This window comes from Chelonia mydas, chromosome 9, assembly GCF_015237465.2.
Source record: "Chelonia mydas isolate rCheMyd1 chromosome 9, rCheMyd1.pri.v2, whole genome shotgun sequence".
NCBI lineage: Eukaryota > Metazoa > Chordata > Testudines > Cheloniidae > Chelonia > Chelonia mydas.
Window position 1 is genome coordinate 74,275,155 of NC_057855.1, and position 13,474 is coordinate 74,288,628.

The following is a 13,474-nucleotide window of genomic DNA, read 5'->3' on the forward strand; positions in this document are numbered from 1 at the left end:
TACCCTGGTAGAGGTTTCAAAATCAATTAAAAGGATGCGTACCATGAGATTTGAACATTTGTCTTCCAAGTATACTTGTTTTCATAGTGAATACACAAAGATCTAGAGTGGACATTGAGCTCACTTTCAGCATGTTGTTTGTACTTACCTGCCCATAAAGTGGAATTCAGAGGTAACCTGAGAATGGCACCTAAATTTGGACTGTATCAAGTATATACTTCTGTGTCCTCAGAAGGAATTTCTGCAGGTGCATTTTGAGAAACCTCCTTGAGATGCACCAGTAATCCTAGCCATTGGTGATAACTGGATACTGATGACCCCTGAGGAAATTACTTATGCAATGATGGATCTCTGCAAATCTTTACCATTATGGTCAAATAATGGTCAGAACTATGTCTGTTTTGATCACTGGGTGAGCAATTCTCTGCATTGATATCAAAAGCTTTTCTTGATTTTGACGAACTGGTGGCTATAAATCCTTTCCAGCAACTGTCCAGTTATGAATAGGTCTGTATCTCTGGGCAGGGTACTTATCCGTGTGTAGCGTGTGACCTGTGCCTTACTGTGAGAGCTACCAGGTACTGGTAGTGCAGAGGTCGGATCAGAAGGAAGAGTCTTGTACAGGAATTGTGAGCTCTCTTACACAAATACTCCATTTGTTTTTGAAATGCTGAGGATTGTTGGTTTGGAGGAAATTTTATCTAGGTTTCCTTGGAAGATTCTGCTCCAGATTTTTCCTCTCTACCAGGTGATAGTACCTTCTTGAATACTCAGGGTGTTGGCAGCTACCAATGGATTGCTATGCTAGCTTTGATAATGAGGGCTGAGGCTTCTCTGCAATCTCAGTTACTAAACTCTCTAATGTTTCCTCCTATAGCTCCTCACCTGTAAGTTTGGAGGCACAAGATACCTGTTTAGAATGATCAATGACTATTCATGCGTGTAACATGGCTTCCTTGTAGCCACCAGCTTAGAATCCATTGCTCATCATAAATCACGTCAGGGGTTTGTCCAAGGCAGTACCTGAGACATCTCACTCCAAGCAAGGATCAGACCCCTAGATGAGGAGTATTTTGTTTACCATGAAGCAGGCTTTCCTTACTACAATATCTCCTCACTTAACGTTGTAGTTATGTTCCTGAAAAATGTGACTTTAAGCGAGAAGATGTTAAGCGAATCCAATTTCCCCATAAGAATTAATATAAATAGGGGGGGTTAGGTTCCAGGAAAAGTTTTTTTTTGCCAGACAAAAGACTATATCACACACACACACAGAGTATAAGTTTTAAACAAACAATTTAATACTGCACACAGCAATGATGACTGTGAAGCTTGGTTGAGGTGGTGAAGTCAGACGGTGGGATATTTCCCAGGGAATGTCTTACTGCTAAATTATGAACTAGCAATTGGCTGAGCCCTCAAGGGGTTAACTCGTTGTTAATGTAGCCTCACACTCTACAAGGCAGCAGGAATGGAGGGAGGGGAGACAGCATGGCAGACAGAGACAGAAACACACACCCTGTGTGTGAGAGAGAGAGAGATGCGCATTTCCCCTTTAAGGACCCACTCTTAAGTACACTACCTTGTTAAGTTAATCAGCAAGCTGAGACCACAGCTGCTGCCAGGAAGCTCCCTCCATCCTGAGCCCTGTCGTGTGTCCCCCTGCTCTATGGAGATGGGGTAAGCGGGGTGCAGGAGCAAGAGGGAGGGGGACACCCTGACATTAGCCCCCCTCTTCTCCCACCCCCCAGCAAGCAGGAGGCTCGGGGAGAAGCTCCAAGGCAGAGGGCAGGAGCAGAACATGGCAGTGGGGGAGGGACAGCTGAACTGCGGGCAATTGAAAGCCTGCTTGGATGGCTGCTGCACAGGGAACTTAGGGGAGTGGGGAGCTACTAGGGTGGCTGCTGGTTCATGCTGGTTCCAAGCCCCCACCAGCTAGCTGCAACGGGCTGCTCTTTCTGCAAGCAGTGGACAAATCAGGCGGCTGCCAAACAACATTATAAGGGAGCATCACACAACTTTAAACGAGCATGTTCCCTAATTGATCAGCAATGTAACAACGAAACAACGTTAACGGGGACGACTTTAAGTGAGGAGTTACTGTACTTCTTCCCTTGGCTGTCTGTAGGTGGAGATAACACATTATTCATCTGGGCCCCAGGTCCACACTACTGAGGAGAATTGGTGCCCATACCTTGATTGTGGAAGTACCTTGTTAGGTGTCCCCATGAGCCCGAAAGGCTGCTCGCTTGTTCCCTCAAGCTGGCTAGCACACGAGTAGTGTAGTAGGGGCAAGCTGACATCACCCTGGGGCTTTACTCAGACAGTCAGGATCATTTAGAATGTGGGAAGGAATTTGTCACTTACCCCTCTGTCATGCCATGATGGTGCCGCTCCACGGGGAGTGGAATCCTCATGTGCCTCAGTTTTGGTCACATACTGCCTGAAGGGCTCCTAAGGCTTTAATGTGGATCCAGCCTATGGAGTGTGGGGGAGGTGGGGAGAGACCCTTTCCCGCCATTCAGAGTCTGATCCCCTTTCCTTGGCAAAGCGAAGGTCCTTGGGCTGAAGGCAGAGTTCGCATGAGGCTGCAGCCAGAGGCAGGACTGCACAGAAGGGACAGGCTTGTCAGATATGGGAGGGGCCGTGAGCATGACACAGAGCCCCGGGAAAGCTTCTGTACTGGAGAAAAGTCCCAGCAAACCCAGCTTCTGTGCTGGAGAAGGCAAAGGAGAAGGGGTGTCACCCTGATTTCACCCCTCTTGTTCAATAACAACAATAATCGCTGCCTTGCAAAGGACACATTTGCTTGTTTTCAGTTTTGGGACCCAGAGTCTCTGGGGTTTGTGGGACTTACTCCTGAGTATCATGAAAATCCCCTGACTCCTAGTGGGAGCAAAGTGGGCTGCTCCTTTCCCCAGGGAGCTGAGGACCAACTTCAGTTTTGGGGAGAGGGGAGGAGAAGGATTTTGGATCCTTCAGGATTTGCCCCCCTTTCCAGCCCAGGTCTGTTGCGGAACTTACCACCTACGCTGGCTGGATAGCTTCCTCCCCATCTTTAGACTCCCCCTGAAAGCTCAGAAGCTCCTCACTGGGCTTTTCAGTGTTGCAGTGGGAGCTCCTCAGAGCAGGGTAAGGACCCGACATGCTGGTCTACCTCTGAGCCCCATGCTCTGGCAGTGTGAGGGTCAACTGGCTGGGAACTGGCAGGGAATAATTCACCTTCTGAAGATCCCATATATGTTGCCCATATATGTAGACTTAAGCCAGCTGTTTGCAGGACAACTCTGCCATGCCTGAGTTGGGGCTGAGAACTCAGACAGGGAGCTGCTGCATCAGTAGATCCAGGTGGCTGAAGCCACTGTGCTGCTCTTTACCTGATCCGGGAGGGGTGGAAGAGGAGGAGGAGGAAGTCATAACTGCACAAAAACAATTACAAATAGAGGTTTTAAAACAAAATGGTTGGGAGAAACTGAACCAGCAATTGGTTTCGCCACCAGAGGCAGAAAACCTGGCGGCCTGGGCTTGAGGGCAGAGCTTAGTCCTGGAGCCTACAACGATAGCCCTGGACTGTCTCCGACTTCCATAGATGAGGGTATTGACCCATCAGTAATGAATGAGGGGGAAAGCTGTGCAACAGAATACAAACATACTAGCAAGGTGATATCCTACCAGCCTCTGGTTATGAAAAGGACATTGAGCGTACAATGCTGAGGAAGATAAAAAGGGAAGAAAATTGAATAAAATGATAATAATGGGTGACTTCAGCGTCCCTCATATCACTGGTTAAATGTCACAAAAGGATACATCTTCTGTCTTGCTTAGCATGTTCATTCATTGACATTTAAGTGCCTAGGTACTAATCTGAGAATCCCTGCACAAGGACTGGGCGTCTCATTTTGGTGCCCACATTCGAAACTTGGGTTCCCAGTAACTTTCCAAATCCAAGTCTTCAAGTTATTCTCCTACAGATTCGCAGAACAGGCTTTTGTTCACCTACAGTTCTTCACTCGGGGCAGGGCACGTTCTCACTCCTCGCCTGTAGACTTTTGCCCCACAATGGAGGGGACAGCGCAAAGAGTAGTGGGAACTACCTGAACAGTTAGCTGTGAGTGAATACGTGTGTCCCACCCTATTATATCTGCCCTAGCTGTGGACATCAGAAATAGTGTTGCCCCATCTCTATCCTCAACCCCTCTCCTGTAACTCAGAGAGAGTGGAAAGCTAGATATCTGGTGTCTGAGTATTTTAGCTGATAGTGCACACATTAAGGCTGCATATTTTATTTTCCACTCTCTATATGCTAGGACTATTTTACTCTACATATTTACTATATATTTTTACTATATTTACAGCCCCCATTTCGGCTTGTGCGTGCTACAGACTGTGACCAAAAAAGTGGCCATGTTCCCAATTTACCTGTGAAAAACCCAGACTGGCACATACAAATTGGGTAGGTGATTGACTGACAGCCTCATCTGTGTGCACTAATAACTGACTGTGTGTGTGTAAAATAGCTGCCCACCCACTTTACTAAGTGCAATCAGTTCCTCAGGGAAAAGAGAGTGTGCAAAAATGAAAATTTTGCCCCCCGTGCTCCAGTGAATCCCAACAACCCAACTAATGAATCACTGATGTAACACTATTTCTTCTTCTTGAATATACCATAGGGGAAAACATCAGCATGGTCACTCATATGATTTCCCACTTACCAGTTAAGGAACGGCGCAGTTTAGGCTTTGTGTCAGATCCATGATGTGCAGAATAGGAGTCATCCTTCTGTGATTATGAAAGGAAGTAGGTTAGGACTTTTATGGAGATAGCCTGTAAGTCTATAAATGACACTCATATTTCAGACACAAGCCATTCACGATTCCCATGCACTCTGTTTCCATTTGTTTTAATTTTGCCAAGAGAATACAAGAAAAACAAAAAGAAATGCTTCTAAAAATAGATTAAATACCCAGCATAGATTTCTGGGAGGAAATGTTTACCGACACTTATTTGTTTCATGTTGATGAAAGAGGTCTGAACTCTCAGGGAGCAATTTAGCAGATACGATCTGAAAGCAGCAGATCTGGAGCGATGAGGACCCAGCCAAGTGACTGAGCAGAAACTTGGCAAGGCCACATACATTTATTCCCTGGCTTTATGCCAAGTAGCCAGTGGAAAGCTTGCTAGGTAGCGAGCTCATGCTAATGAGCGCTCTCTCCTTTTGCTTCAGCACTAATCTGCACTTCTCAGGAATTTCTATTAGCACAATGCAGCTAGAATTCTTTGATATTGTTTTAACAGGAAATAAGTCCTTTATGCAGCCATGATTTGGCTTGTATGTTCGGAAACCCATGCTGCCAAATCACTTCTGGCCACCTCCCAGCCCAGTTTTCAGTTTTGTTTTCTTTCTTTTTTCCCTTTAACCAGGGACCTGATGCCCTCAATCCATTGTTTGCAGTTTTGTTGACTATTTTAGTAACAATGGCTTCCAGGGTTGAACAGCAGTGGCCTAGCTCCCTGGAAAGCCATCCCCAAGGATATCCAAGGACTCTCAGAGCGTGCTCCATTCAGTCCCTCTGACACAATTACTAAAGGCAATATGTAATTTATGGCCATGCCTTACAAGCAGCTCCAAATGAGCCATTTAAAGGGGAGAGGGGACTATATGTGTGTTGGCAAAAGAACAGAGGGAAGAGCTAGTACAAATTTCAAGGGCTACAGGTGCAAGTGTTTTCTGGGTGCTGAATAATAATTAGGTATTGTACTAAGGCTCTGAAACCGCAACACCTATGAGATTTTGGGTTGGATCATATCCCACATGTGCAGTAGAAAGAAACCCAAAACATGCACAGTAATATAGAGCGTGCATTGTTATACATATCTACAGCAAACAGTAATAGGAGACCTTATCCCTGAATGGTCAGCGCTCTTCAATGATTCTTTCCCCTGAGAGAGGGTGAAACTAAGACCTGAAATTGAACTTTTTTGAGAAGAAGGATGGTCTTTGGATTAAGCCTCTGAACTAGCCCTCAGGAAATCTGGGTTAAATTTTTAGCTCTGCCACAGATGTCCTATGTAATCTCGGATAAATCCATTAATCTCTCTGTGCCTCCATTCCTCACCTGTGAAAATGGGGTGATTAAATTTCCTTTCTTCATCTGACTGGCCTGTTTAGACTGTAAGCTCTCCAGGGCAGGGACTCTTATGTATATGTATAAGAAGACTGACCAGCACAATGGGGCCCGCCTCATTAATTGTTACTGTAGAACTACTCGAATTAAAAAGCAGAGCTGGTAGAAACTTTTTGCATGAAAAGCGTTTTGCAGGGGAGAAAATGGCCTTTACAAAAAACATGTCGACATTACTGACATTTTACATGAAAATTTCCATGATACTTTAACCAAAATGTTTCCAGAAATTTTTAATGAAATCTGTACAGACATTTTTGTTTACGAAAATCCACATTTTGTTATTGAAAACTGAGCTTTTGGTCAATGAAAATTTTTGAAAATGATTTCAAATACTGTTGTCATAAAAATATTACCAAAAAAATCAGAAAAAAACCAGAAAATGGATCAATTTCAAACCCTGTGAAATAGACACATCTTTGAAAATTTTCATTAAATCATTCACCTGTTTTTTATCTAGCTCTAATGAGTAATAACTTTTAAATGCATCTGCCTTTTATTTTTTCCTGAAAAAAGGTGCCAAGTGGTTGAAGACTCAGGCCCCTAAGTTGTTAAAAGAGTTGAGATATGATTCAAGGTTAATTTTCTCTTATTGGATTCCTCTGCTACATCAGGCAGCACTTTTCTACTAGACTGTAAATGGAAGACGACATGCAAATTCCACCAGCACTGGATGCGTTAGCATGATCCCTTGTACCTTGCTCCTACTTCCCTCTTAATTCTTCTGATTCTTGCTATCAGTCAGAGGGTATATACAAAACAAGTTTGTTTCAGGTTTGTTTTATTTCAGATTTGGTCAGTGAGTATAATTGTAATAGTTCCACCTTGTGGTAAAATGCAGAATAGAATACTGCATGGAACAAGAACACATACTTTTCTCTGGTATAATGGTCCATATCTGTCTCAAATAAAATCCTGAGGGTCAAATTCTTCCCTGGAATCCACATAAAGCATAGTATGTGACCCTTAATTACAGTTTAGTGCTCAAAAGTTCCTAGCTAGAGTTCTACAGGGTTTTCAATAATGAATCCTTTCTGCAGGAATATGGACTGTGTGTATCAACTTGACATAAAACTCTAAGCCTAAATGACATAATCTGAAAATATTTGGCTTTTTAAATCTATTTTTATCAATGCATTTTTAATTTAATCCAGCAAAAAAATCATTTGTGTGCAATCAAATGCTATAATTTGTCACTCCATATCTTTCCAAGTTAATACACTGAGACTCTTTTAGAACACATATGAGACATCTTCCTAGAATTTTCAGACATTAATCACATTTCTTTCATTTCTGTTTGCTGTAAAAATGACATCAGAAAATTACCAAGAAAAGGCCCTGACTGTGCAAACACATAGGTGAGTAGTCCCATTGACTGTAAAGGATTTATCTCGTGTGTAAAGTTACTCCATGTGTGTTTCTAGGATCAGGGCCTCAGTATTTATATTTGTTCTAATTACAGAGTCCAAAAATGGTGCAGTTAGCACCAAAATGTGGTGACATGACAGTCACTTTAAGCACAACTTTGTTAACTTTAACTTTCTAAATACCAGTGTTAACTTTCAGACAGTTTCATATTACAATTAACATAATGTAAAGAGACTTGTTGCAGTGCTGTATACTACCCTGAAGTATGCTAACTAAGTCCCCTGTCCAGTAATGAACTCTATCTGCATAAATCCTATTGCAGGATCAGTGCCTGGACTGTATCTTGGGGTACCTACTTCCTTCACAAGTTTGCAAAGTGAGCATGAATACAGTACAAGCCATTTTGCTGACTCGACCCATCGTTTACTCACCAGATACAACATAAATGTTCTGGCTTTTGCTCCCTTTACTAAAGGGCATAACAAAGTTCTGTCATCTTAAAAGCCCAATAGAATTATTTAGGGAAAGAATCTTCCTGAGTTTAATATCATGTGCACTGCAATATCTAACAGACACAACAGAGGAAGTCTATGATGGTGTGAAAGGGTTAATCGCTGAATGTCCTTACTTAAAATATATAATCTTGCTCACAACATTAGCATTAGTTTAACTTAGCTCTTTTTCAATTTAATTATACCAAATGTTCTACAAGAAAATGCCATGTTGTCTTCTATCTGTTTTTAATTATAAGTATCAATCAGCATGTAAATGATCAAATTAAATCTTTTTGGTTGTTTGCTTCTACACCTGAAACACCTTTCTGTGAATGAAGGACTAGAAGTAGAGGCATTTGGTACATTACTTGATATCTTGATTGGCTCTTCAATGACTGGTTTTTGAACAAAGAAATCTGAGGGGAATAAAGCTCATGGGGGTTTAGAGCTTCCTATGCTGTCCGGGAAATCACTAGCTAAATAATCATTAATCATTTAACTACCATACTTTTCTCCTCTGTTATATAATTTTATTCTTATACACATTAACAGCCATAGTTTGCCCTTGGATACTTGACAGCAATTCTGCAATGCATTTAAGCATGTGCTTAGTCCCACTGAGCACATGCTAAAGTGCTTTGTTCAGTATATATGAACCGCTGAATTGGGGCTTTGGAAGCTAAATATTTTGGTCCTGATCTTGCTCGCTTGCTTCAAGTCAATGTAAGTAATGGATGTCATCAAGTAGTCACAGTTGTTTGAATCATGCACAGTAACTAATAGTTAAACTGAAATAGTTTGTCAGTTTCTTTTTTAATTCAGAATATGTTAATGGTAAATCTGGCCTTAAAGTGGGCTTTTTAGGAATTAGGTATACTATATTTCCTTTGATTTGCTTTTATTTCTTGAAGGCTTCTCAAAACTGTAACTAGTTTAAAAAATAACGTCAAAGTTGTGATATAAAAGCCTTACAAAAATGGCTCTGTCTTTCTGAAAAAGTTGTAAAAAAAAAAATATTTACAATACATCTGGATTGATGATAACTTGTGCCCCCAAGTTTCAGCTTGTTATGAAATCTTACCAGATCTCCTCCCCGCATGAAAAACAGGCCCTTATAACAGAAAAGCCAAGTGTCAATTCATTAAAACTGCTAAGTAAATAACTGTCCTAACACTGATAGAATATATGATAACAATTAGCTGAATTGTGCTACTGCTCATTCATTTGCAAGGGATCTGAATTTTTCAGGTAACCCAAGAGTTTTGTACTCGCTAATATTCAGATGAAGGTTAATAGACACTTTTATTAAAAGGTGCCAGAATCTCTTTTCTTTAAAATAATAACTTTCTGGAGTTTGGTGATAACATGTATATCTGTTAGTATGAGACTCCTCACCACTGAATATACAAGAGAGTGAAAAGGAATCATGCATCATGCCTCTTTACAATTAAAAGATTTCCCAGCCCTCCATACCTCCTTTCTAAAGTGATCAGAGTCACTTCTGTTCATATGGATTCGAAGGCTCCTGTGTCTGAGAATCAGGATCTCCTTTGCCTGCTCTGCTGTCCCACTTTCTCCAGGAAGCGTATGCCTGTTATATGCTGGCACCTGCTCACATAAATCATAAATCATATAGATCCAGCTCCCACTGAAGTCAATGGCAGTTTTTCCATTTAATGGGCTTTGGGTCAGCACCATATGTAACATCACAAAAATAAATTTCCCAGGTGTAAACTTCTATAGCCAAATTCTGCTCTCACTTCCCCTGGTGTAGACCTGGAGTATCTCTGTTGGCTACAATGGCCATACTCCAGCTTCAGACTGGTAGCAAAAACCAGACCTGGATTCTTTTGCGCCCACTTTTTAATGTTTCCCCAAAAGCCTTATCTTGTTGCATCTCTTAGCACAGCAGCAAGACAAAAAGTGGTAGCTCTGTGCCAAGATACCCATATTAGCCACATTCCTAATGATTTGGCATTTCATGCCTAAGCCAAGAAAGCAAAGGCTTTAGTTGAGTTTAAGAGATAAAGCTCCACATACCACCATATAAACAGTGCTTAGATAGTATAGTATACTATAGTATAGTATAGCATAGTGCAATTGTTCTGCAAACAGCAGGATTTCCTATGCACCCAAGGGTAAACATTTCATGGCAAAACTGTTGAATAGCTTTAAAACATTTTTCATTTAATTATTACTATAGGGTCAAACACCTGTTGCTGCTATTGGCCGAACTCTTTGCACACACCAGGAGCTCCCTACATCACTCCAGTTCCCTCTCCCCCAACAACCATGTGTACCACCCTCCCATCCCCTTCTCTTTCAGGGACTCCCTGAAACCCAACACCTTATCCCTCCATCGCCCCCTCCCCATACCAGGGGTTCTGTATGGCCCCCTATTTTCCCCTCCCCCTAAGACAGGAGCTCTGTGTGCCTCTCCATTGCCCCTTTGCCATATGCCAAGGGCTATGTGTCCCCCATGCCCTCCTTCCCCCATACCACAGTCTCCTACCCCATGCCGGGGGCTCTGTGTGCCCTCTCATTCCCCCTTTCCTCTCTTTACCTCCCTTGCCCCCAAACCATAGTCCCCCATCCTCCCGCCCTGCCAGGGGCTCTGCATGCACATGCAATCCCTCTTCCCCCCACCATTCTCTCTCTCTCTCTTTCAGGGTGTCAACATTTTTAAATTGTATGGGGAGGATGGACAGAGCTAAAGTTACCACATTACAGACAGACAAACAGAGGAACAAGTTGGGTGTTAGTCTTCATTTTGCTTAGTCAACTATTCGCTCTCCATAGAGGTAGACCTTTAGTACCACATCTAAATAATCCCAATATCTGTGCATGCTGCTGAGAATCATACTAATAATATTTTACAATTCATGTAACTACTGTACTGTAGCTTGAGTGGAAAAACCTTACTGTTCTCCTTATTTTGTATAGGTTCCTTGCCAATATTTTCTGTATATTTTCCAGCACATCTGGATTCAGAGAGTCCGATTCTTTGACCATTGTGGCAGACCTGTGGCTGTCACTGCAAAGAAAACACCTGGGTTCTTCATCAGTGCGTAGTGCATGAGATAAATTGCAAAGGCACTTAATGAAGCTGAAGTTACAATCAGCAGCTTGTTTGTTGAGTAGATAGGCTAATACAAGGAGATTGGATTGGTGAACAGCAAGAACCATGAAAGAGCAGAAATGTCAGGGGGAGATGGGATCAGAGTCATGTTACTTTAATTTCTGACATAATTGCCCATAATTTTTCAATGATTTTAAAGTTTGCCACCAAATGCGTGTAAGTGTTGACTGTTCAGGTCCAACCTCAGCACAACTCACTGGGAGTTACACACATACCCCTGCCAGGAGTAGAGACTGAGAGCTTATCTGTCTGGGCTACACCATCTCTTCTCACAGAACAGCCAGCAAGGAGGGGCGAAGGGAGCAGGGAACTCTGCCAGGTTTCCAAGTAACTGTTCCCTCCAGGCAGGGTGGGCTATGTGCGGGTGCAGACTCCCAATCCCACAGATCCTGAGTATCCACTCGGAAGGGAAGGTTAGTCCTCGTCCAATGGATGCAGAGGCATCTGCATGGAAACATGGTCAACCTGGCCCCCTTATCATCTGCCCACAAGCTGCGCTGCTTAGTCACTCTGCAAAAGGTTGAGCTGCAGAAAATGCTGCTTTAAGATTTGATATGTGTGAGGGTCCCTTGCCCATGTCCCATTCCTTACCTCCAGGTTATGCCTCCTCCACACCTGCAAGCGAGATTATCTGCGTTAACACCCCAAGCAGACAACTAATCAGATCTGGTGACCCAGCTACTCCAAATCATACCACAATTTCCATTAGGATTTTAAAGGGTTCTGATTTAAAGTTATTGTACAACCATTACGTGCCAGGGGATTGGCTAGCACTTTAATCTTTCAAGGGCCCTATCTCACAGTATGGATAAATCAAACATGGATTGACTGAATCTGGTTCAAATGGTTAAACAAGAAAATGTCAACCAAATTTTACAATTTAAAAAAATATTTAGTCATTTATATTTTACCTAATGCCACAAACATGCTAATGTCTGTGTTACAAGCAGGGACACAGCCCACCTGCAGTCAGGACTCCCAAGCAGGGAATCAACCTCCCATCAGCCTTTCTGAAGTACTATTTGTGTCATTACACCAGGCTAGGAAAACACTTACAGCAAAGATGTATGGGACGGCTCATGAATTAACTGCCCTGCTTCTACTAGCTCAATGGCATGTTTCCTCTCTAGCTTTTCGTAGAGCAGCACAATACTTGATTTTGGCTGGTCATACTCTCGGAGTAAGAACTTCTGAAGATACTTGCTGTTGAAATATTCCAGTCTGTTCAGGAACAAAAAACAAACAAACACTGCTGTACTGATACTGTGATGATGCTCATGACTTGAAGAAAACAAAAATGAAACACTGCTGTGCTGAACCTTTGTTTGAACAAAATTGCACTGTCTCATTCTTTCCTCCCCAGGACCCAGAACTGGTTCTGGCAGATTGGCTGTTGTTCCTTTAGACATCTGCTTTCCAGCAACTAGTAGGTCAAGAGCCCCGTCCGGCCCACCTTGCTTTGTGGGTGTGCAAAGAGCACAGGGTTGTGCTCTATATTAATTCTATAATGTGGCACATCAAGCAAGTTAGAGCTTCTCAGAATGCAATTTGTAATGCAATAAAATGCCTCCGAAGGGCCAAAATGATTGTGAACTCCATTACCGTTGCTTATTACATTCGATCAAACAGAAGTGACTGGGATCAATCCAGCAGCTTCCAGAATCCCCTCTCGAAGCAGCTCCCAGCTCAGTACTTGAAGGAGCCCTAGTTCACTTCACATACCTGTACAGATGCTCAAGTTTAGCCATTGTTTGGCATCATGTGTCTCTCTCTAGCCAGCAATTTAGCCTAGGTACTACTGTACATTCAGAAAGAGCCAGTCCTGAGTTGCTTAGCAGACAGCGTTTTCAACACCCTCTAGTGGTCATTCCAAAAACAGTCATTCTTAACAAAAGAAGGATCTGTCAGATTACACATACAAGAATCCTTACCATGAAATTAGGTGTGCATGTTTGTAGAGCAAATAGTAAAACATGGTACATTATTACCAGTGCACTTTAAAGGTCTTTTTCTTTACAAAAACAAAATGCACATGTATATACAATTTACCTCATGTTTAATGAAAATTTGGCATTTTTGTTATGAAAATCTCAGTGGATGGTCCATGATTTTTCAATACCTCAAAGTAACACAACAGTCTTCAATCACTGTTCCAACCAGCATTGATCTTACGTTATTTACAAGAAAAACAAGGAAAAGCTACATTTTCAGATTCATAACCCTTCACTGATCTAAACACAAGGATGACTTATAGCAGGAGCACTGGCAGGAAAGAGGAGAGTTGGACAAGT

The 13,474-nt window shown here is 42.4% G+C and overlaps 1 protein-coding gene across 1 annotated transcript in view; it reads right to left on the reverse strand.

The window, feature by feature from the left end:
* LOC102930620 (sodium/hydrogen exchanger 2-like) overlaps positions 1-13,474 on the reverse strand; it is a 64,375-nt gene that overhangs the window by 8,903 nt on the left and 41,998 nt on the right. Inside the window, exons 8-11 of the mRNA XM_037908091.2 lie at positions 12,240-12,404; positions 10,967-11,078; positions 9,518-9,652; positions 4,713-4,779 (exon numbers count right to left, since the gene is read on the reverse strand). Of these exons, the coding sequence (XP_037764019.2) occupies positions 4,713-4,779; positions 9,518-9,652; positions 10,967-11,078; positions 12,240-12,404 (479 nt within the window). The remainder of the gene's footprint in view (positions 1-4,712; positions 4,780-9,517; positions 9,653-10,966; positions 11,079-12,239; positions 12,405-13,474) is intronic.